Source organism: Crocodylus siamensis, chromosome 1 (assembly GCF_052110815.1).
Source record: "Crocodylus siamensis isolate JL-2025a chromosome 1, ASM5211081v1, whole genome shotgun sequence".
NCBI classification, from domain to species: Eukaryota; Metazoa; Chordata; order Crocodylia; family Crocodylidae; genus Crocodylus; species Crocodylus siamensis.
Genome location: NC_143395.1, coordinates 307854615 through 307876484, shown reverse-complemented (window position 1 = coordinate 307876484; position 21870 = coordinate 307854615). Strand labels below are relative to the sequence as shown.

The 21870-nt window shown below is 45.1% G+C and overlaps 1 protein-coding gene across 3 annotated transcripts in view; it reads left to right on the top strand.

The window, feature by feature from the left end:
• NAXD (NAD(P)HX dehydratase) overlaps positions 1–21870 on the top strand; it is a 65605-nt gene that overhangs the window by 31572 nt on the left and 12163 nt on the right. For all 3 annotated transcript variants that reach the window (XR_016438508.1, XM_090022288.1, XM_090022274.1), the window contains 3 exons: positions 20237–20287; positions 20378–20482; positions 20837–20957. Coding sequence is in view for 2 of the 3 variants with exons in the window: in XM_090022288.1 (XP_089878414.1) it covers positions 20237–20287; positions 20378–20482; positions 20837–20957 (277 nt within the window). In the remaining variant the exon portion in view is untranslated. The remainder of the gene's footprint in view (positions 1–20236; positions 20288–20377; positions 20483–20836; positions 20958–21870) is intronic.

Here is a 21870-nt window from a genome sequence, read left to right as displayed (position 1 = left end):
CACTGGGGACCTCAGCTGGTGGCTCCTCCATGGAGCCATCGCCACGGGCGTGTATGTGGTGAGCTTCATGGACACCCTGGTCTCCTGCCCCTTCTGCGGGCGGAGGGAGACCCTGTCATACATGACCCTTGAGTGTGCCAGGCTGCAGCCCCTCCACCTCCAGAGCCTCCACTTGAGGATCTGGTTGAATTTCACCCCCCCATGTTTTGTTTTGGTCAACCCATCTGTGGCCCCACCTCCTGGTCAACCTCCTTCTGGCCCTGGCCAAGTGGGCCCTGTATTTGACCAGGAAGGAGGCTCTGGCTGGGAAGGTGCCTGGAGACTGTGGGGCCACTTCCCTCTCACTTGTCCATGCACATCTCCAGGCAGAGCACCAGTGGGCAGCGTCCACCGGTTCCTTGGATGCCTTTGAGGACCAGTGGGTGCAGCCCAGGGGGCTCTGCTCTGTGTCCCCCTCAAGCACACTTATTTTCACATTTTGACCCTTTGACCCACACAACACTCCTATTCTGGTTTTTTCATTAGTTGTCCCAAGTATTTTGTTGTGCCATCCATCCATTGGCCCCATACAATAGGAGCTATTAGTTAGCTGTGTGGGTCTCAGGGCCCACGATAATTGGGTGATACAGATAGTCAGGAGCTTCTGGGGCATGATCAATTGGTATCACGGGACACTAGCCCCTTGTGCCAGCTGGACTGCTGAAGCAACCCTAACCGACAGTACCCTGCACCCTTTACCCACTGCAGCAGTCTGGCAGTGGGGGCTGCTGACTGGCTGTGACCTGCTACCTGTGACAGCATGTGATCCCAAGGCTGTACACCTGCCAGACCTGGAGGGGGACTGCACCTCTGGGCCAGGTGCCAGTGGGCTGTGGCTTAACAGTTGACCTTTGTGTAGCACTACTGCCATGTGTACTGCCGCCCTGCCCACTGCGCAGCTATTGCCTGGAAGAAGTTCTCAGTGTGGTGGCCTGCTTTGAACTGTCAAAGCATTTTCTCTTGGCCCCAAGTGGCCAGGAGGTCAGCCACCCCCAGCTGGGTCCCAGGTGCCAGCCCTGAGCAGGCTTCTCAGCCTGGGCCTTGCCACTTGCCTCACTAGCAAAAAACCTGGTGTTCCCTATTTAAAAACTGAAAAACCTCTGATAAAAAAAATCTAAAATTGACTCTTTAAAATATCCGCAAATCTATGTTCTTCTGCAATTAAAACGAGAGAGAGAGAGCAGTTGGGCAATGTTTTATTGCTATATTTGTAATGTTAAAGCAGTTTGGAAACCTAACAGCGTCTTGATCATCATAATAAAATAAATTCTAAATATTTATATGTTTTGACGTTTGCTTTTGGTTTCCTTATCATAAGTTCCCCTGACTCCTTCACTAACTAGGATGTGGGGACAGCTGCCCCTGCAACCACAGGTCTTGCCAGCAGGTCTCATCCTTGTCTGGCAGCTGGGTATGATGGGTATGTGATGGGGGGATGTGGGGTTTGCAGGAGGGGGATGTGAGGGGATGCAGATGAGTGGGTGTGGGGTGTGTGGGAATTGTAGGGGGTCTGCTCAGGTGGGGTGGGTTTCCTGCTCCCCACAGGGTGCAGCCCCCCCTCCCACCCCAGCACATGGACTGCCCTCCCACACAGTCCACAGCTCACCTGAAACAGCAGCAGCCATTGTAGCAGCGCTTGGGCCTCTCCTGGCACAGCCCCTTCCCCTGCCCACACACAGCAGCATGGCTTGGCCCTGGCTGCCTGGCACCTAGTGCTGCCTGCACCACATTGTATGGGCCCAGCTTGGCCCGGTGCCGTGCACCTTCAGGCAGCTCTGGGCTTCCTGGGCTGTCACTCGGGCCCTGCACCACTCACGGGGACCACTTGTCGCACCAGGCCAGGTTCTGCGTGCACGGAACTGGCCCAATGGCATGTGGGGCCCATACGTGCAGGACCTGGCCTTGCACAACAGGCAGTCCCTGTGAATGGTGCAAGGCCTTCAGTGACAGCCCAAGCAGCCCGGAGCTGCCTGAAGGTACATGGTGCCATGCCGAGCTGGACCGGCCTGCACAATGTGGCACAGGGAATGCTGGGTGCCAGGTGGCCAGGGCCAAGATTTGCTGCCCCATGCTGTTCAGGAAGCTGTGCCAGGAGGGCCCCCGAGTGCTCCCACCCCTCCTGAGCTGCCCCCTCAATGATCTCCCGCACCCTCACAGCCCCCTGCCTCCCTCCAAGCTACGCCACTTCACACTTACCTGGAACGGAGTCTGGGCCCAGGTCGCTGCAGCCTGCATTGCTATTTGCCCTGTATGGGCAGGCAATATACTGCAGTACTGGTGCAAGGAGCAGGCATAGAGACACTCTGGTCGGATATCAGAGTGTCTCTTTGGAGGACCCCAGCCTCCAGTTGCCTCAGTTGTCCAGGACCATGCCCTGCCCCACTTTTTTTATTTTTATTTTTTTTGATACCTGGATATCCAGGTATCAAATTTTGAGCTGATGCTGTAAATATGCAGCGCAGGAAATGTTTTTATGTTCCTAACATGCCTCTTGCCGCATCTCAAACTGCTTTGACACGCGGGAAGAAGCTTATGCGGGCTCATCTTGACATGCCCTGTGAGTTCACTTCACAGTAAAAGTTAAATACCTTGTCTTGACTCTCTGTGTGTGTGTGTGTGTTTCATGATAGCTTACATGTTTTAGTCATCCAAGTGTAAAATACAAGCTATTTTAGTAGTGAAGACAAGACCTATCGAGCAGGATTGTGTTAGGCAAGTGTGCAGAAGCATATCGGGCCAGGGATCAGTTAATTTTGTGCATTTGTTCCATGAGGCAGTTTGTGTTGGAAACTTCTTCCTTCTCAATGCTCTTTTTAGTCTTCTGCATTCATGAGGAGGCCTGGGTGTATGCATGTGCATGTAGTAAAGGACTGGTGAATCCCACTCACTCACCTTGAGAAATCTGCTATTTATTTCTGTGATGAGGAAAGTAGAACTTTCCTATTCCTTCAGTTCTAAATTTTGACTTTTACATCATCCCTCTCATCCTCTCAATTCAGAGGGGGAAAAACAACCAACCTTAGTAGCTGGTCATTTTATGCTTGTGTTGAAGGTTAATGTACACTTTTCCTTGCAGTATTTCTGGCTAGCCAAGGTACATTGCTTTCTGAGTTAAGAGGTGGGTTGTAGGTTTGTGAGTCTTCTTTATATTGCGCTTTACTAGCAGCTGAAAAAGAAGAGCTCTAAAAGCCTTCATTCCTGAGAAATCAGAGGGCTTAGGGCTTTTTCCATCTGTCCTACCTCTGATCTTATTTGAAACATATTGCCATAGTGTATGTGCTGAATATCTTCATGTACTAATAGATTCCAGCTTCTTCTTTTTCATATGCAGTGAGAAGATGAGTTACTAATTGAGTAACATATATTCTCCACAGGCTCCAGGAAAAAACCCAGGTGCTTGTGCTCGGAAGCGTTAATATTCTGTGACAGAATATTCTGTCACAAAGGCCTTGAGTAGAAAAATAGGTCATGTTTCAAATGATGTTAGCATATTTTCAAATACACTTCACCATTTCTGCAAACACAGTTTAATATCTTTTAAAAATATGCTAGCTCAGGGGTGGCCAACCTGCCTCGTGTGCCAGAAGTGGCATGGGCAGCCTCTGTGTGTGAAATGCACGAGTTTGGAGAAGGGACAGTCAGCCCAGTGGCAAATAGGGCAGGAAGCAGAAAGCAGAGCAGCAGATAGGGCAGGGGGCACAGTGGAGGAAGCAGAGCAGCAGATGGGGCAGGGGGAGATTAGAATAGCAGTTAGGGAGTATTTGTGGCTAATTTGTGGCATGTCTGCTAAAATGTTTAGCTCCCTCTCTGTGTTAGCTGGTCTTGGCCAACCCTGCAGGATAGAGGAAGCAAAAGTTTTGGCCATGGTGAGGTGCAGTGTTTGTTTATTGATCGTGCATATACTCACATTATGTTTGGTTTTAGTATTTTAATACTGGAAAAGACCTACTTTATGAATACAATTTTGGGACTTGCATTGAGCCAGTACATGGTTTAAGTTTCTCTAAACATCTTCAAGTACTTGTAACAATGAAATCTGGCTGTAGTTAAGCAGAGTTAACATTTGTTGTTACTTGAAGATGATATGCTAGAATCAGATGGGTAACATTGAAAGTTTGGAAAGAACTTTCAGGTTTTATTAAGATAGCCATGAATTTCAAATAGCTTTAATTGGGAACTTTTACATTGTTTTGATGGCAGATCTGTTCAATAGGATTAGATTAGCACCAGGGGTCTGAGTGTTTATATAGTCTGATTTAGGGGTCTTACCTTGGATTGAAATAAACTAAATTAATGCTAAAGATGGATTTGGATGTATCTAAATTTAGATTCCCAAAATCATGTGTATTCATGCATGGATTTGGAGGGAAAAATTAAAAGGGAATCTAGAATCATAGAAATTAAGGACTGGAAGGGACTTCAAAAGATCATCAAGTCCAACCCCCTTGTTCTGGGCAGGAATACTGCTGAGATCAAATGATCCCTGTCTGTCCAGTCTCCTCCTGAAGATTTATAAGGTTGGGGATCTACACTACTTCCTTGGGAAGTCTATACCAGATTCTGGTTATCCTCACCATAACAAAATTGTTTGTTACATCCAACCTGAAACCATCCTCTAATAGTTTATGGCCATTTCTCCTTGCCTTCCCCTGGGGTGCCCTAGTGAACAATTTTTCTCCCAGCTCCCAATTATTCACCCCTTACATACTTATAGATGGCCACCAAGTTCCTCCTAAGTCTTCTCTTCCCCAGACTGATTAGTCCCAGATCTCCCTTAGTCTTTCTTCATAAGGTTTGTCCTCCAGGCCCCTAACCATTCTTGTGACCCTTCTCTGGACCCTTTCCAGATTCTTCACGTCTTTTTTGAAGTGTGGTGTCCAAAACTGGAGCCAGTACTCCAGCTGGGGTCTCACCAATGCACTTCCTTAGCCCTGCTTGCAATGCATCAGCTAATGCATCCCAGTATGCTTTAGCTGTGTTGACTCCAGTGTTGCACTGCTGGATCATGTTCATCCTGTGATCAACCATAACCCCAAGGTCCCTTTTGGCCATCATGCTAGCCAGAACATCTCCTAACCTATATTTATGTCGCTGGTTATTTTTGTTTGATGTCTCCTCCCTTCACCAGGGAGATGAAATGCTAGTTAGGATTTTTTTTTCTATACTGTTTTCTGCATTTCAAATGTTACTCTTCATAAGGTCCATCCTCCCTAGGAGCATGCTATGTGGCTGAAGGAAGTGTTAAGAAGCTGTTAATTGCCTAGCAAGCTTGATGAAAAGGGTTCTTTATGAATTCAGAGCAAACGTAGACCTGTGTCTTGCTTATGCTACATTTCTATATATAATAAAACTGTTTTGAAGATTTTTAATGTACAGTTTACCCAGTTGTATTAGTTGTAACAGGCTGTTTTTGCTTATTTTTAACTTTCTCAAACTTGGGTAGAAGGTAATTTCTTCCACTTTCAGCCAAACTAAAAAAAAGTGGTCAAAGTAGGCTACTCCCTTTAGTTTACATGATTAGGCATATAACTGCATATATTGCATGTGCACCTAAAGCATCTCTTTTTGAAAACATGGCTCAGAGTTTGAGATTATAATTATAAGACAAGAGAACTATTTATTTGAGCTCCAGTTGGTGTCAAAGTTGTTAAAGCAAGTGTCAAAAAAGGGAGGGAACTGAAATTCATATTTTAATTCTGATTTATGAATTTTTGACTCAGTATGTTTAATAATGATCAATAGTTAATTGTCTCTCATACAAGGTTTAGTAGCATAGTAGAGTGAATAATGATCTGGTAATAGATATGCATATAGAAGTATGTACTATACTGCAGCCAGTTAAAGGTGATTTATATAAATCCTGTCTACAAAGGGAGATTTGGAATGACATTGTTGATTTTTTTCCAAAGATAAATACTTGTCTTTAGGGTTGTGGGAATTAATGCATGGTTGAAGCAGTGCCATTTGCACATTTTTCTATATTTGCGCAGTATCAAATGAAAAGCCGTTAATGAAAGAAGAGTTCAAATCAGACAAGGATGCCTAAACAATGGCATAATGTGATGTTTTAAAGACTTAACCACCAAATGCACTTTTGTTTACAAATAATCTCTTTTTTCCTGACTGCTTGCCAGTCAGGCCTCTTTAACAGTACATCTACTTTTGCAAAAGTGGACCTGTGCCTTTTAGCCTGTATGCCTGCAAATCTATGCTTGTCCACTGTAACCTTGAAGCCAACCACGAAAGTGCATGCAACCCTTTATCCAGCTGTGTCTGTATTACCTTTACAGCCCTGGTTCTCAACTTAGACTCAATGTACCCCTCGTAAGACCGAAGGGATCCATTGGAAAGTGCTTAGTTTTCACTTGTTTTTTGCCTATAGAAAAAAAAAATGGACCACTTCTATTGCAAAGAACTCAAAGACCACAACAGGTCTGAATGTTTTTACGCTATGGATTCCTGTTTGAAATCTTTGGATTTATTTTGTGACATATGTTTGCACACCTAACAGCACTAACCTTGAAAGGATCTCAGGGCACCCTAGGGTGCTGCAGGATCCTGGTTAAGTGTCACTGCTCTACAGTTACAGGAATTTGCTGCTATGATTGCAGAGGGGTGTTCTAAGCTGCTAGGGTGCTGACAGTCATGCACTCCCCACTGTAACTCATGGCACTTCGCAGGTGTGGAATTTTTTAGTGCTTCACCCAAAATCATGCTCCCTTCCATACTCACTCTACCAGTTTAAGTAGAACCCTGATGTTAGCAGCACATTGGATGACTATCTTCGATTTGCCTGATCTGTGAGCATCAGGTCAGCTGGAGTGAAGGGTTACATGCTATCCTTGTGGTTATATAATGACTGGTTGTTTCTGGTATGCAAGAGGCAGAGGAAGCAAAAAACCTAGAAAGATCATATTGTGCTGGCCCTGTAGGTGGGGTGGTATTGGAGGGCTATCTAAAATTAGCTGAAATACCTAATCTTTACCTGTGTGTGGGTTGGAATGTGCCTTAAAATGCAGGCTTTAACCTCTGTGCTAGCCATGCATTTGAGCAAGGGTTAAAAGGCATAAGGTTCTCTGTTGGGAATTATAGGTAGGAACATAGAGTAATACAACAGTGTAGAGATATGCTGAGTCCAGCTGGGTTCCTTCTTATGCATTATTACCACTGTTAAAAGAGTCTGCAAGCTAGGTAAGGCATTTGAAATGCAGGTGTGACTTCATTACCTTTAATGGGTTTTGCACAAGTTGTAGTGTTGATTGAAACAGTAATAATCAGTGATATACAGGGTAGAAGGGAATGTCTGGCTCATTCTTTTGCTCTTCATTTTTATGACTGGTTTTTTCAGAAATAAAAAGGAATGCAAACTTTTTTTCTTACTAAAGGCAGGAACTATACAATTGAATAAAGAAAAATCAGTTCTGTTTATCAAGGTACAACTTTTACACAGATTCTTCTCAGGAGCAGCTTTGTCTCTCTTAAGTTATGTTTTGAAAAATTACCTTGGTACTTTTGCAAATTGAAGTGCAATCGCTGTAGACCATTTAAATAAAAGTTTAAGGGTGCTGACAGATGTGCAGCTCACTATTGTAACTCAAGCACCATGAATTACACTGACCCTCCCTTCCCCCCCCCCCCACCATGTTTGCTGTTGGTTTAGGTAGGGTGGGAATCAAGTTCCATTTCAGAGCCAATTTAGGAGGAGCTGAATGCCTGCAGCCTTTCTCCCCTAGCCCTGTTCCCCCCACCTCCATCTCTGGAGACAAGGGAGGGAAGGAGGCTGTGGGCTGGGGTTTGCCCACCTTGTGCTGAGGGGAGGTGCTGTGGATTGGAGCTGGAAGGGGCAGGTGAATCCATGTCCAGAGCTCCCTCTCCTCCCTTCTCCCCCTCCCATCATGCAGAAAGCACTGTGGGTAGGGCTGGACTGCATCAGCCTAGCACCAGTCAAGCAGAAGTTAATGAAGGCGCTCCACTTTGGTTGGAGCACCTTCATCTGAACTTTCATATAATGAGAATTAATTTGCTGCACGATTGGGCACTTTTAAAGCACTCTGCAGCTGTGCAATTCTTTAGGATCAAGGCTGTAGAGTGTTTTCAAGGGGCCAGTTGTGTGACAAATATTACTTCTGTCAGCTCCCTAAATGTGCCAAGATTTCCTCAAGACACTTCTCTGTCCGACAGGTAGAGCCAAATGGAATGTACGATATCTATTTTTATGTGTCAATCATAGTTACTCTGTTCTTTTTAGAAACAGTAACAAACATTTCAGTGTTTCTGGTAATTCAAAGTATTTGAAATATGACTTTACAATTTTAGTATTGATGCATAAAGCGGTTCGTTTCTCTGGAGGCCACAAAAATCACAGACACACACTCATTAGATGGCACAAAAGGTGTATTTGCAAATAGGGTCAGAGCAAAGTCAAGAACTCAGATTACTCCGAACCAACAAAGAAATTTTGCAGGCAGTATTTATCTTCTCCCTCCTGGGCACGTGTGCAGAAACAGGAACTCTTACAGCTCACTTCCATTTCATACAAGCATACATGTGGTTACATCACTACATACATCGCATGTATAGTATAATTAACTACTTAAGTATGCAGGGTGGAGAGGTAAATATGCATCAGCTAATTAAGCATGCTCAGAAACTACAGCAGGTCGCCAAGAGTTCAACCCCCCCCCCCCTTTTCAAGGACACAGTCAGTTGAATTCCAGCTTCTGTAATCTGTATGAGAAAGGCTAGGGAGAAGCTGGGGGAGAGTCTGCGATTTAGCATAAGAAAAGCTGTGGCAAGGCTGGGAAAAGAAAAAGAAGTCCTTGGCAGTGTTTCTGTCTTATCGGGTGCAAGATGCAAGCTGTGCATTTCTAACAATACTCCATTTCTAACAATATTTCATTTCTAACAATATTCCCCACTCAAGATGCTTTCTGATCCCCATTTTCATTTAGGCAGATCAAGATAATTACGAGGAATTTTTCTGAGTACCATGACTTTTGCTACAGTCTGCGCTTTGAGGGGGACTGCTGCAACTTGCATCCCTTCAACTGTGGTGGTTACCAATCTAGTGAGACGGGGAGTAAGGCAAGGAATAAAAATCAAACCAGTCAGAGCACACAAAAATACAAACCCTACTTTCTTCCACCAGGGTCCTCCAAGTAGATTAGACCACCAGTCTTTATCCCATGTGTTTTCCCACGTTTGTATTGGTACATGGGCTATTTTCCTAATCTCTTTGGCAGTCTCTAAGACTGCTTTTCCGTTATCATCTATTTGGAGACAACAATTAGAAAGGTTGAACTTTCCGCAGACTCCGCCATCCTCTGCGAGTAAATAGTCTAAGGCCATTCGATTTTGGTATATGGCTTCTCTCATCTGAGAACTCTGTCGGGCCAGTAACTCGAGAGCAGTGGCAGTTTGGTTAGTAATTATTTCCAAGACTGCCTGCAACCTGATGATTCTATTTAGCATGTGTATTGGTGTCCGGTATCCCCAACTCCCATCATTAGCCCATGTAGCTGGTCCATAATACTCAATAATCCTTTGAGGGGGCCACTCATCCTCCTTCCACTTTTGGGAGCCACCCCGTGTCAAACTTACATCAGTACTTCTCTTGGTCCTTTTCCAATCATCATACAAAGAGACTCCCAACTTATTTCCAACCTCAGATGGTAGCAAAAAGAAAGCTGGTACAATTACCCCAATATAGCAGGTTCCTGTCCACCTTTGTGGCAGTACCGTATAGGCTCGCCTTCCGCAAATCCAATAATGTCCTTTTAAGGCCCTGTTCTCCCCTCCCAAGGCCAGGGGGTCACGGTTCCACCAGAAAAGAGGGGGATAGTATTTGTTGTCCCTATGCCCTAAAGGGCCGGTGTAACGGTCACTCGGTTTAAGCTGACATCTCCATACGCCATCTTTATCCCTATACTCGCACTCGGTTATTTCATTTGTGTCATTTGAGGCACTCCAATATCTATTAAACCACGCCATCGTGCCATTCGGGTGCGCCCATTGCCAATTATAGAAGTAAGGTATGAATCGTTCACTTTGGGTCTCATTATATGCCTGACGTTTTGTAATGTTAGGATCGAAATGTGATACTCTTGCCCTTCTGACCTTTCTGAAGCAGGTGTCTTCATCATACGGGGATGATTGTGGAGTGGATGGGTTACATTTCATCCACGTGGAGTTTGGGAGCTTAACAGCAGTAGAATTCCTTTGACCTGCATACTTGCTGCAATTAAGGGCATAACAGGTAGTGCATGTTCGGACCCATTTCAGTGTCCATGTACACTGGCTATGTCCCAAACTTCTCCCTGTACCATTATTGCTAATACAGTACTCTCCTAAAGCCACTTGGGAAAGATCCCAGCTGCGGTTCTCATCCCATTCTTGACCAGTACTCTTAACATCCGCCTTATCACTTACCAACCATTTTGGGGCCAAAGGAAAAGCCCTCCAAGGCCACTGTTCTCCGGCCTCTTGGAGTCCCCCACAGGCCCAGCAGTTGGTAAGATTGAAGGTACCTGCAATTCTTTCCATCATGTCAATATACGAATTTGTCCCTGGGGGAGCAATTGGGGGAAGCGGGGATATAGGCTGGCGGCTAGGGCTGCTCAATCCTGCTTCTCTTACTACATAGATAACAACAAGGCATATTAAGATTCCCACCATATTCTCCCTTCCTTGAGATCAAATACAGCCTAAACTTTTTCTTTTTACTTCCTTGTCTAATTTTCTGAACTTTGATTAAGCTGTCTCAGGTGCACTTGGAGATCACCAGTAGGTTCACAGCTCCACTTGCTGGCTTCTTGTTCCGAGGACGACTCAGCTTCCAGAGTGAGTTCGTCCTGGGAGTTGGTGTCCTCTGATGCTCGTGGATGTCGTTTCACACGGGTATGGTGTATCCAACGGTCATGGCCAGCAATCTTTACAGCGGTGTGGGTTGTTAGAAGTACCTAGAAAGGGCCACTCCACCTCTCAGTCAAAGGTTCCTTTTTCCACCGCTGCACCAAGACCCAGTCCCCCAGGCAGAAGTCATGTACCAGTATGTCTAAAGGCAGACGCTGAAAGGAGGCTGCATACCTGTGAAGAGAAGACAAGACAGACTGCAAAGCAATAACATACATATGAAGCTCGCTATTACCTAATTCAAAAGTTACATTTTCTCGCATCCCAGGGGGTAAGACTCGAGGGGGCTTGCCAAACATAATTTCATATGGGGTTAATTTAATGCCCCATCGGGGAGTGTTTCGAATGCAAGTAAGAGCTAGCGGCAATGCTTGAGGCCACTTAAGGTGTGCTTCAATACAGATTTTGGTGAGTAGAGTCTTTAAGGTCCTATTCATGCGTTCCACTTGTCCTGAACTCTGTGGTCTCCATGGTGTGTGTAGTTTCCAAGTGATCTTGAGAGCTTGTGCGACTTCTTGAACTACCTTTCCCACAAAGTGTTGTCCTTGATCCGACTCGATGGATTCAGGCAGAGAATACCGGGGAATGATCTCCTGCAACAAATACTTCACTACTGTAGCCGCAGTGGCAGTCCTGGTGGGCCATGCCTCGACCCAACCAGAGAGCTGGTCTACCATGACAAGTAAAAACCCATGATGTCCGGACCGTGGGAGCTCGGCAAAATCAATCTGCCATGCTTGTCCAGGGTACGCTGCCCAGGGTCTACCTCCCATTGGCACGGGGGTTTCCTTCGAGGGTTTACTTTCTGGCGTGTGATGCACCTGGTAGCAATACGCTGAGCTTCTACATATAGCCCTGGGGCTACTGCTTGGCAGATCACTAGATCATCCATAGCCAAACCTCCCATATGGGTTCTTGCATGAAGCTGATGCAGCACTTCCCGAAGCAATGGCCTGGGTATCATGACCTTTCCTCCTGGTACTATCCACCACCCCTGGGAGTTCTTTTCTGCACAAGCCTTCTGTGCAAATTTATCTTCTTCAGAGGAATACTGCGGGACTAAATCCCGGATGTATGGCCATATGGCATGGGACAAGGCCTGCCTGGATACTTCCTCCGCTTCTCCACCAATAAATGCGGCTTCCTTTGCTGCCGCATCAGCCTTTGCGTTTCTAAGCTTATGCTTTTCCTCAGCAGCCTTCCCATGGGCCCGCACATGAATGACTGCTACCTCTTTAGGCTGGTGGAGTGCCTCTAGTAGCTTGATAATCTGAGGGCCGTTAGCAATTTTATTCCCAGAAGCCGTAATGAAACCCCTTTCTTTCCACAATAGTCCGTGCGTATGGACTGTAGAAAAAGCATAGCGAGAATCAGTGTATACATTAACCCGCCGGCCTGTCCCCAGCTGTAATGCTTGGGTGAGCGCAGTGAGTTCCGCGGCCTGTGCCGACCATGAGCTCGGCAATGACTCCCTCCATACTACCTTATCCAAGGTTACCACTGCACACCCTGTTCGTCTTTTTCCATCGATGCCAGAGCTGGAGCCGTCTACGAAGTATTCAGCATCTGGGTCTTCAATTGGGTCCTCAGCAAGATCAGGCCGCACCTGTGTGGTTTGATTCAGGACCTCAAGGCAGTCATGCGTCGGTTTCCCTGGCTCCGGCAGCAAGGTTGCAGGGTTCAAGGCTGTAGTATGTTTGAAAGTAAATCTTGGATTAGAGAGCAAAAATATTTCATACCGTGATTGTCTGGAAGGGTTGAAAAACTTTCCTCCCTCAGTCCCTAGAATCCATGTGGAACTCCATGTGGGGTGTGTATTTCCATATCTGCACCCATGACTATCTTCTGGGCTTCTTCAACAACCACTGCTGTGGCTGCCACAGCCCGAAGACAGGCTGGCCACCCGAGTACAACTGGATCTAGAACCTTTGAGTAATATCCCACGGGTCTCCAGGTTGGGCCTGATGGCTGTGTCAGCACCCCTGATGCGACCCCTCGATTCTCATGAACATACAGTCGATATGGCTTTTTACTATTTGGGATGGCCAGGGCAGGGGGCTGGATTAATGCTGCCTTAAGCAGATCAAAGGCATGCTGCATTTCTTTATTCCATTTCCATTTAGTGAGACTCTCCTTAGTCAGTGAGTCATACAGTGGTCTAGCCTTCCCACCATAATCTGGTATCCATAGTCGACAGAACCCAGTTAGTCCTAGGAATGCCCGCAACTCCTTGGGTGACTTAGGTGAGGTTAGACCTTGGATTGCCTGTATACGATCTGCACTCAGGGCTCTGACTCCTTTTGAGAGCTTATACCCCAAAAATGTAACTTGAGGCTGACATATTTGGACTTTCTCTCTAGAGACTTTATATCCTTTTTCCCCTAGAGTGTTTAGCAGTGACCTGGTGGCTTTCTCGCAGAGTTGCAAGTTTGGGCTTGCAACTAGCAGGTCATCCACATACTGGAGGAGAGTCACTGCAGGGTGTGATCCCTTCCACTCCTCCAAGTCCTTCTGAAGGGCAAGTCCAAAAATATGGGGGGCTGCTATGAATCCTTGTGGAAGAACTGTCCACATGAGTTGGGCTTTATGGAAAGTATCTGGATCCTCCCATTCAAAAGCAAACAATTTTTGACTCTCTCGGTGAAGGGGAATGGAGAAGAAAGCATCTTTCAAATCTAGCACTGAAAATATTTCAGCTTCCCCCGGTACTTGTGTCAAAATCGTGTGTGGGTTCGGGACTACAGGATGGTCTGAAAGGACCTTCTTATTTACTGCTCGCAGGTCTTGGACCAGTCTGTATGAGACCCCATCTGCCTTCGGCACTCCAAGAATGGGGGTATTATATGGTGAGGACCCTTCCACTAGCCATCCGCACCTCTTGTATTTCTTTATTAACGGCTTGAGTCCAGCTCTGGCCGCTCGGCTGAGTGGATACTGGTTTACCCAAACGGGCCCCTCCCCATCCTTGAGTGTGATCCTTACCGGGGAGACCGACTTAGCTCATGCAGGGGTTCCATCAGCCCATACCGAAGGGTCTACTCCAGTCATGTGATCTTCAGAACTTACTACAGGGCGCCGGTCCTCCAGGAGAGCCATGTGATAGTTCGAGCTCTGCTTGACAGGTAGCTGGACCACCATCTGGTCATCTCTGAAAAATATCTCAGCTTGCAATTTTGTGAGTAGGTCCTGCCCAAGTAGTGCAACCGGGCAACTTGGAGAATATACAAAGGAGTGCTCAAGCAAATGGTCCCCCACTTTGGTGTGAGGAGTGGTTTACAAACAGGGAGTCAGGATTGCGTTCCCTCAATCCCTTCCACAAGAACATGCTGTTCACTAGTTCCTGCACAGGGGGTATTTTCTGGAATCATTGAAAATGTAGCCCCAGTATCCACCAAGGCTTCAAAGTTTTTGCCACCAACCCTAATGGTTACCATGGGATCTTCTCGGGCTCCAACCCCAAGGGTAGTGGTCTTAAATCCCCGTCCCCTTCATTCTGTATCCTCACCCTTTTCCTCTGCCCGCATGAGGTGACCTCTTGGTTCACCCTCTCTCTTTAACTTCGGGCATTCCCTCTTCCAGTGTCCTTTCTCCCTGCAGTAAGCACAAACGTCTGCTCCCACTCTTTCTCCTTTCCCTTTCTGCATCCCAGCCTTTCCAGGGTTACCTCCAGTTATAGCAGCTGCCAGCAGTGCCATCTGTCGCTGAGCCTTTTTATCCTCGCGCTCCTGCATATGCTCACGATTCCCATATACCTTATATGCAGTTTCCACCAGCTCTGAAATCGGTTTCCCAGCACCTCCCTCAGTTTTCTGTAACTTCTTACAAATATCAGCAGCGGATTGACCAATAAACATAAGATTTACCATGCGTTGATTATCTGGGGCTTCTGGATCTAGGTCCAAAAACCTGTGGAACGCCTCATACAGCCTCCCGAGGAAAGCTGAGGGATCCTCTTCTCTTCCCTGTCTCACTTCATACAATTTAGACAGATTAGTAACCCGAGGCACTGCCTTCCCCATTGCTTCCACTGTAATCCCCAGATACCATGCACTCAGCTCTCTTCCTTCTGCAGTATGATTATCCCATCTCGGTTCCTCAACAGGGCAAGTATCACGCAAGGTACGACCAGCAGCTCCCTCCGCTTCTACCCTGGCTGCTGCAATGCGCTCTGCCATCCCCAACACTAATCTACTCTCCTCCGGGGTCAGGAGGGTTTGGAGCATCATCTGGACATCAGCCCAAGTGGGTCGATGGGTTTCCCCAATAGATCGAAACAGGTCCCTCATCTTTTCAGGGTCTTCACAAAAAGAGGGGCTCTGTTTCTTCCAGTTAAATAAATCTGAAGTACTAAATGGGGTGTAGACAAAAGTTGCATTGCCCCCCTCTCCGATAACCTCTCGCATCGGGCAATTCAGCACCGGCTGTGATTCTACAGTCTTGCGCAAATAAGAGCCCTTATTCCCTGATTCAGATGGGGCACTTGGCTGAGGCTCACGCTCTGAATCATTAGGTATGCTTTGATACGCCAGTGATGGTTTCCCTGAGGGAGGGAGCGGTGGTGCAGAGGGACTGCATCCCGAGGAGGTGTCTGATTCATCCTCACTACCTGACAGGGTGACCGGAGAGCGGGTCCGATACTCAGCCAATTCAGAATTCCCCCCCTCATTAGACTCGGGGAGTACAGGCTGTCCTCCTCGAGTTTTTCCTTTAACAACCATCACATGAGACTTTACTAAGCATTTCTTAATCCAAGGTGGCTGATTTTGAACCACCCACAACCAACAATCGATATAAGGAAATTGATTCCAATATCCGCTCTGCATAACTATTTCATGGATAGCTATCACTTCTTTTACTACAAAGGATCCTTTCGGGGTCCAGTGGTCCCCAAATGTTGGCCACTCGAGTTGACAAAACTTAATTAAATCACCCTTTTTCATATTCACTCCATAATCTGCCTGCTTTGCAAATTTACTGAAGTTTTGTAATATATAACTTAAAGGCGTATCTGAGTTTTCTACACGGGAGCAACCCGCACTCATATTAATGCCCACAAAAGTGTGCCCAACGCACACCAAATACCAAAAGATCCTAGTTACAGACGGTTCACAACAAAAACCAGGCCAAAAATCCCCCGGTAAATCGAACACGTTTTTGTTCCCGGATCCAGACCAAATTGGGCAAGGGAATTCGTATACTCACTCAGATACCCCAGAGATCTCGATCAGAATGCCGGAATGTGTGTCTGGCGTCCTCAGAAACCAAAAATTTTGCACAGGAGCCTTTAATCTCTCGGGTACCCCGACTCACGTCTCAAACCCCCTGGGCGAGCCCAAAAAGGCAGCTCGGTGCACACTCCCCGTGGTGGCAGAGACGATCTTGTCACTGGGCCCCGAGGTGATCCAGAGACGTCCCATCTGGGGTGCCAGATTGATGCATAAAGCGGTTCGTTTCTCTGGAGGCCACAAAAATCACAGACACACACTCATTAGATGGCACAAAAGGTGTATTTGCAAATAGGGTCAGAGCAAAGTCAAGAACTCAGATTACTCCGAACCAACAAAGAAATTTTGCAGGCAGTATTTATCTTCTCCCTCCTGGGCACGTGTGCAGAAACAGGAACTCTTACAGCTCACTTCCGTTTCATACAAGCATACATGTGGTTACATCACTACATACATCGCATGTATAGTATAATTAACTACTTAAGTATGCAGGGTGGAGAGGTAAATATGCATCAGCTAATTAAGCATGCTCAGAAACTACAGCAGGTCGCCAAGAGTTCAACCCCCCCCCCCCCTTTTCAAGGACACAGTCAGTTGAATTCCAGCTTCTGTAATCTGTATGAGAAAGGCTAGGGAGAAGCTGGGGGAGAGTCTGCGATTTAGCATAAGAAAAGCTGTGGCAAGGCTGGGAAAAGAAAAAGAAGTCCTTGGCAGTGTTTCTTTCTTATCGGGTGCAAGATGCAAGCTGTGCATTTCTAACAATACTCCATTTCTAACAGTATGTTTCTTTTTTAATTTTGCTGTTTCATTGTCTTCTGATGTTCATTCAAGTAAATCAGAGATCAGGCCATGAAAAGTAATGCATGTCAGACAACTAAATAGTTTTGGGGTGTCCTGTCAACAGTGAAAGAATTAGTAATGTTGGCATTTAAAATAGCTTAATTGGGTTCCCAAGTTTCAAAGTCTGTAAATAGTGAGTATGCTCTTTCTCTCCTGAAGAGAGGAATTTGCCTTTAATTCCTGTGGTACAGTATATTAAGTATGGAGGAATGTGGCCAATTTAGATCTCTCTTCACAGTCAAAGGTTACTGATATAATTGGTATTGTTTGAAAATGGCACCAGATCTCAGTGGTTTTGTTGCTGGTATTAGGAAGATGACCTTAATTCTCTTCGCTCATGCTAGTTTAAGTTTGAGTGGCAGTTAGTTTTGTTTGAGTGGCAGAGTTGGTAAATATAATTAACTTTGAATTGCCTACATTTGTAAAGTTTATGAATTTATTTCTGTTTAAGAAATCAGCAATGGTCTCTTAAGGGTACTTTTCCTATAAGTAATAGTTACTGACAATCATAACACTATTTCTTATATACGTTCCTGGAAGTAAAATTACTCTTTAGTCTGAGTTTTCAATATTATTTTCTTTTCAGTTACCCATAAAAACTGTGAAAGAAAATAGAAAGCAAGAACAGAGTTTTCAGTATGCCAAAAGATTAATTGTGGGCATATCCCAAAGCTGCATTCTAGAGTACCTGGGAGAAAGAGTGTGCTGGTAAACTATAGGGGTGCACTGATAGAGATTTTTTGGGTCAATACCGATGTCCAATTTTTAAGGAGCCATATTGACTGATACCAATCTGATTCCAATATGCAGCCGGGCAGCTTTGTGACCAGTATCAGGCTGGTAAGTCTGTAGGGAAGGGGTGGGGGGGCCAGACTGAGGTTTCTGTGGTGAGGGAGGGATTGGGGCTGAGGCTGGGTCTGAGGCACTCTCTGCACAGCTGGGGCAGGGTGCCAGATGGAGCTTCAAGCAGCTTGTCTAGGAGGCACAGGGAGGGGGTGGGGGGCAGCTGTCACTGCCATGTGCACCCCAGAAGGGCACGAGGGGGCATGTGCTCCTGGATCTGTACACAGGGTGAGGGCGGCAGCTGCTTGGGGCTGGGGCTGGGGCTGGGCTGTTCGTGGTGGGGACTAGGCTGGGCTGTACTCAGGGCGGGCAGTGGTGGTGCTGGAAGAGGGGCTACAGTGGGGAGCTGCAGCCACTCCAAAATTCACTGTGGCACCCCCAGCCCTCCCTTCCAGCACCACTGCTGCTTGCACAAGTGTAGCCTGGCCCTGCCCTCTGCTGGGAAGAGCCTGGCCCCAGCCTGCAGTGGCAGCCTGCCCTATCCACGCACACAGATACAGGGGCACACTGCCCCCATGCCCTCCTGGGGTGTGTACAGTGGCAGGAACCACACTCTCCCCCACACCCCACAGATGAGCCACTCGTGGCTCCATCTTGCACCTCACCCCAGCTGTGCAGCATCTGCCCCAGCCCCACTCCCTCCCTCAGCACAAGAGCCTCAATCTGCGCCCCCACATGTCCCGTCCCTCCCACCGCAATAGACTTACCAGTCAGATACTGCTCTCCAAGCCACTGGGCTGTGCTCCTGGCCGGCTGCATGCTGCAGCTGTGCGGATGCAGGGCATTTATCAGCCACATCAGGCAAAAAAAGCTGATTGCCAATACTGTCAATTTTGCCTATATTGGTGCCGATCCGATATGGGACCAATGTATCAGTGCACCTCTAGGAAACTATGCAGGTGGCACCAAATTACTTTTGTCACTGATGTGTGAAAGATTTAAGAATGTAATGTGTGCTCCCTGCCTCATTCTTCCCCAGTACACACACATGCAAAAAACTACAAGTGGATTGTTATAGGAAAGTGTATAAATTTCCAGTAACTGTTAACAAACATAACTATGTGCATTGGAAGGACTTCTTGTAAATATTGTTGGGTTCTAAATTAACTGAATACAGGCAAAAAAGCAGGCCACCCTCAGTGTTAAACTGATAAATATTACTCACACGATATCTAGTTAACCTCTGGTGCTCACAATCACGTGATACCTAAAGAGGGTTGTAGGGTTAAAAAACTAAACATGTTTAGATAAATAAAATTCACTGTTACAGCGGGGAATCTAGGTAGACTCTCAAGATTCAGGGCAGAATCCAAAAGAGAGCAACAAACATTCTGATATTTCCTTTCTTTTGAAAGGGAATGGGAACAGACGATTCGTATAAAATACAACTTTGCATTAAAGCTCTGCCCTCTAGAGTAGTGGTTCTCAAACTTCTTACACTCAAGACACTCCTTGTTAGATTTGAGACACCCCCCTGAAAATGCCAGCTCCTAGGTTTCACTCATTTTTTTGACTATGGAAAAATAAATACAGCAATTCTTTGGTTGCAAAGAATTTGGAAAGACTGCAACAGATCACAATGTTTTTGACACTGGATTCCTGTGTGAAATCGCTAGACTATCTTGTGAATCATGTGTAGGTGTTTGCACACCTAACAGTGCTAATATTGTTGGCCCTCCATTACAAACTGCAAAGGATCTTATAACACCTTAGGGTGCCATGGCACCCTGGATGCAAACCCCTGGTATAAGACTTTAGGTTATTTTAAACCCATGCTGGTAATATGAAACCTACATTTACATGAACATATAACTACACAGCTCATATCTCATATAAGATATGCTGACAGTGCATTCATATACTTCAATATGTGTGAGATCAGAAAAATAACTTAAATTAGCACTTTCTTGCTCAACAGGTTTACTTGCTGAGTGATTTTGGTCACCATCTTTTTCCCTTTTTTGACTAGGGATATGCTTTTTAAATTTATGTTAGCCTCATAAAGTCCATTACCTAATGAAAAACAAGTTGGATTATTTTCTCATAATCAGTTTGGTAACAGTTGTTACCAAAGTTTAATTTGCAAAATCTCTAATGCTGTTGGTTACGCAGGAAACAAAGTGCACAGCTTGACTCTAAAACCTCATGCTGAGTTAGAAAATATGATTTCGTAAAATGAACAACTTTGGTATGGAAGTGTCTGCTATCACTTTTCAGATTCTAATCACCACTTTAATCCTTACTTTGAAATGGTGACCTGTGTGATCAGACTGATTGGACTGCACATTTTAGACAAAAGGAAAAACAGTGAATTTCCTTTAGTTGTGGTGAGAGTTAAGTACAGCAAGCATCTTACAATCAACCTATATTTCTTGCAGGGTATTATAGAAAAATCCAAGGTCAAAGGAATCCCTATTGTCATTGATGCCGTAAGTATGTTTTTTCTTTTATTTCCTTTTTGTTGTTGTCTGACACTTAAAAATCTGTTAACTAAATTATTTTCCTACTGTCCTGTGCAGGATGGATTGTGGCTCATTTCCCAACAGCCTTCTCTTATTCAAGGCTACCAGAGAGCTATTCTTACTCCGAATTATATGGAGTTCAGCAGACTGTATGAAGCTATGGTGAGCTTATTTTATTTTTTAGTGGGAATTTTGCATGTGCAAGTTTTTTTCCCTTTTTTTTTAAAATACTTGGATACCATTTCAACCATTTAGTATATTGTTCCTCATTACTGGAAAGAGTATCATGCAGGTTTACTTATCCCCATGTGTTAGTTGTCATGACAACACAAGATCATTGCTGGCAGATCTTAAATGCTAAAAAACCCCCTTTCATATAATTATTTTTAGCAGCACAAAATGGATGGAGGGAACGAATGTAAAAAATATGTATAGAAAGATGCACTTAATCTGTTTAGACACTATTTTGTCCTCATGGTAAAGTATGTAATTCTGTATGGAATTCTTGTGTTATAGCTTAGAGACCCTGTAGATAGTAATGATCATCATGGATGTGTGTTAAGGCTCAGCCAAGCCATGGGGAATTTGACAGTTGTTCAGAAGGGAGAACGAGATCTTATTTCAGATGGAGAAAAAGGTAAGCCTAGTTTTCAGTTCTGTGATTCTTTGGGATTGTTTTAAGTTTTGTTTCATCTGTAACTGGTTGATTTGATTCAATGACCCTGTTGTTTTTTTCTGCATAGCAGTGTAAATGTCTTTTGAAGGTTGATGTTTAGAAAGGGTGGAGGCATTGCACTGCCTCAGATGTTAAGGAAGTCATGTTATGGTTCTGTTTCTGTCTTTAAAATGGGTGTTACCTACCTCAGATGTTGAAGAGCTTATTTTTTTGTCAAGTGTTTTAAAATCCTAAATTGAGTGAGAGACTATACTATCTGATTGAGTCATTACCAAATTAGTTCCAAATAAATTTACTCCGAGACAGCTTTGTTGTTTCTTCCTGTCTTTATGTAGCTGAGGAATGAAGCAGTCTTGGATGGCTGCATAGACCGCTCAGTCACTTGATGTTGTCAGAGCTTTTTATTGTAGATCTGTGAACGTCTGTCCTCTACAATGCCACAGCAGTGAGTGCTGGAAACAAACTAGCCATGCGATGTAGTCTTAACAGCATTCATATTAAATTTTATATAGGTAACAACTGCACCTTTTAAAGTACTTCTTCCAAAGGTGGTTACATTATTACTTAGGACTTTAGAGAGTGATTTGCCTGCTTTATGCCAAAATGATTTTCTTTAATTTATATAACTTTATTTCACATAATGTTCTTATGCCTCATTAATATAAAACCTTTTTTGGATGTTAAACAAGATCTCTGTATGCAGTGTGAGCTAATATGAATTACCATCTCAGGAAAAAAGTATACCACTGTAACAGTTATTTTGATTATAGTCTGCCAAAAGTTAAAATATCCTGGCCACTGTGTATTCCATATAATATTCTGGAGCAGCATTTGTTTTTTCCACTGCATACTAATGACTGAATTTTCCTGAACG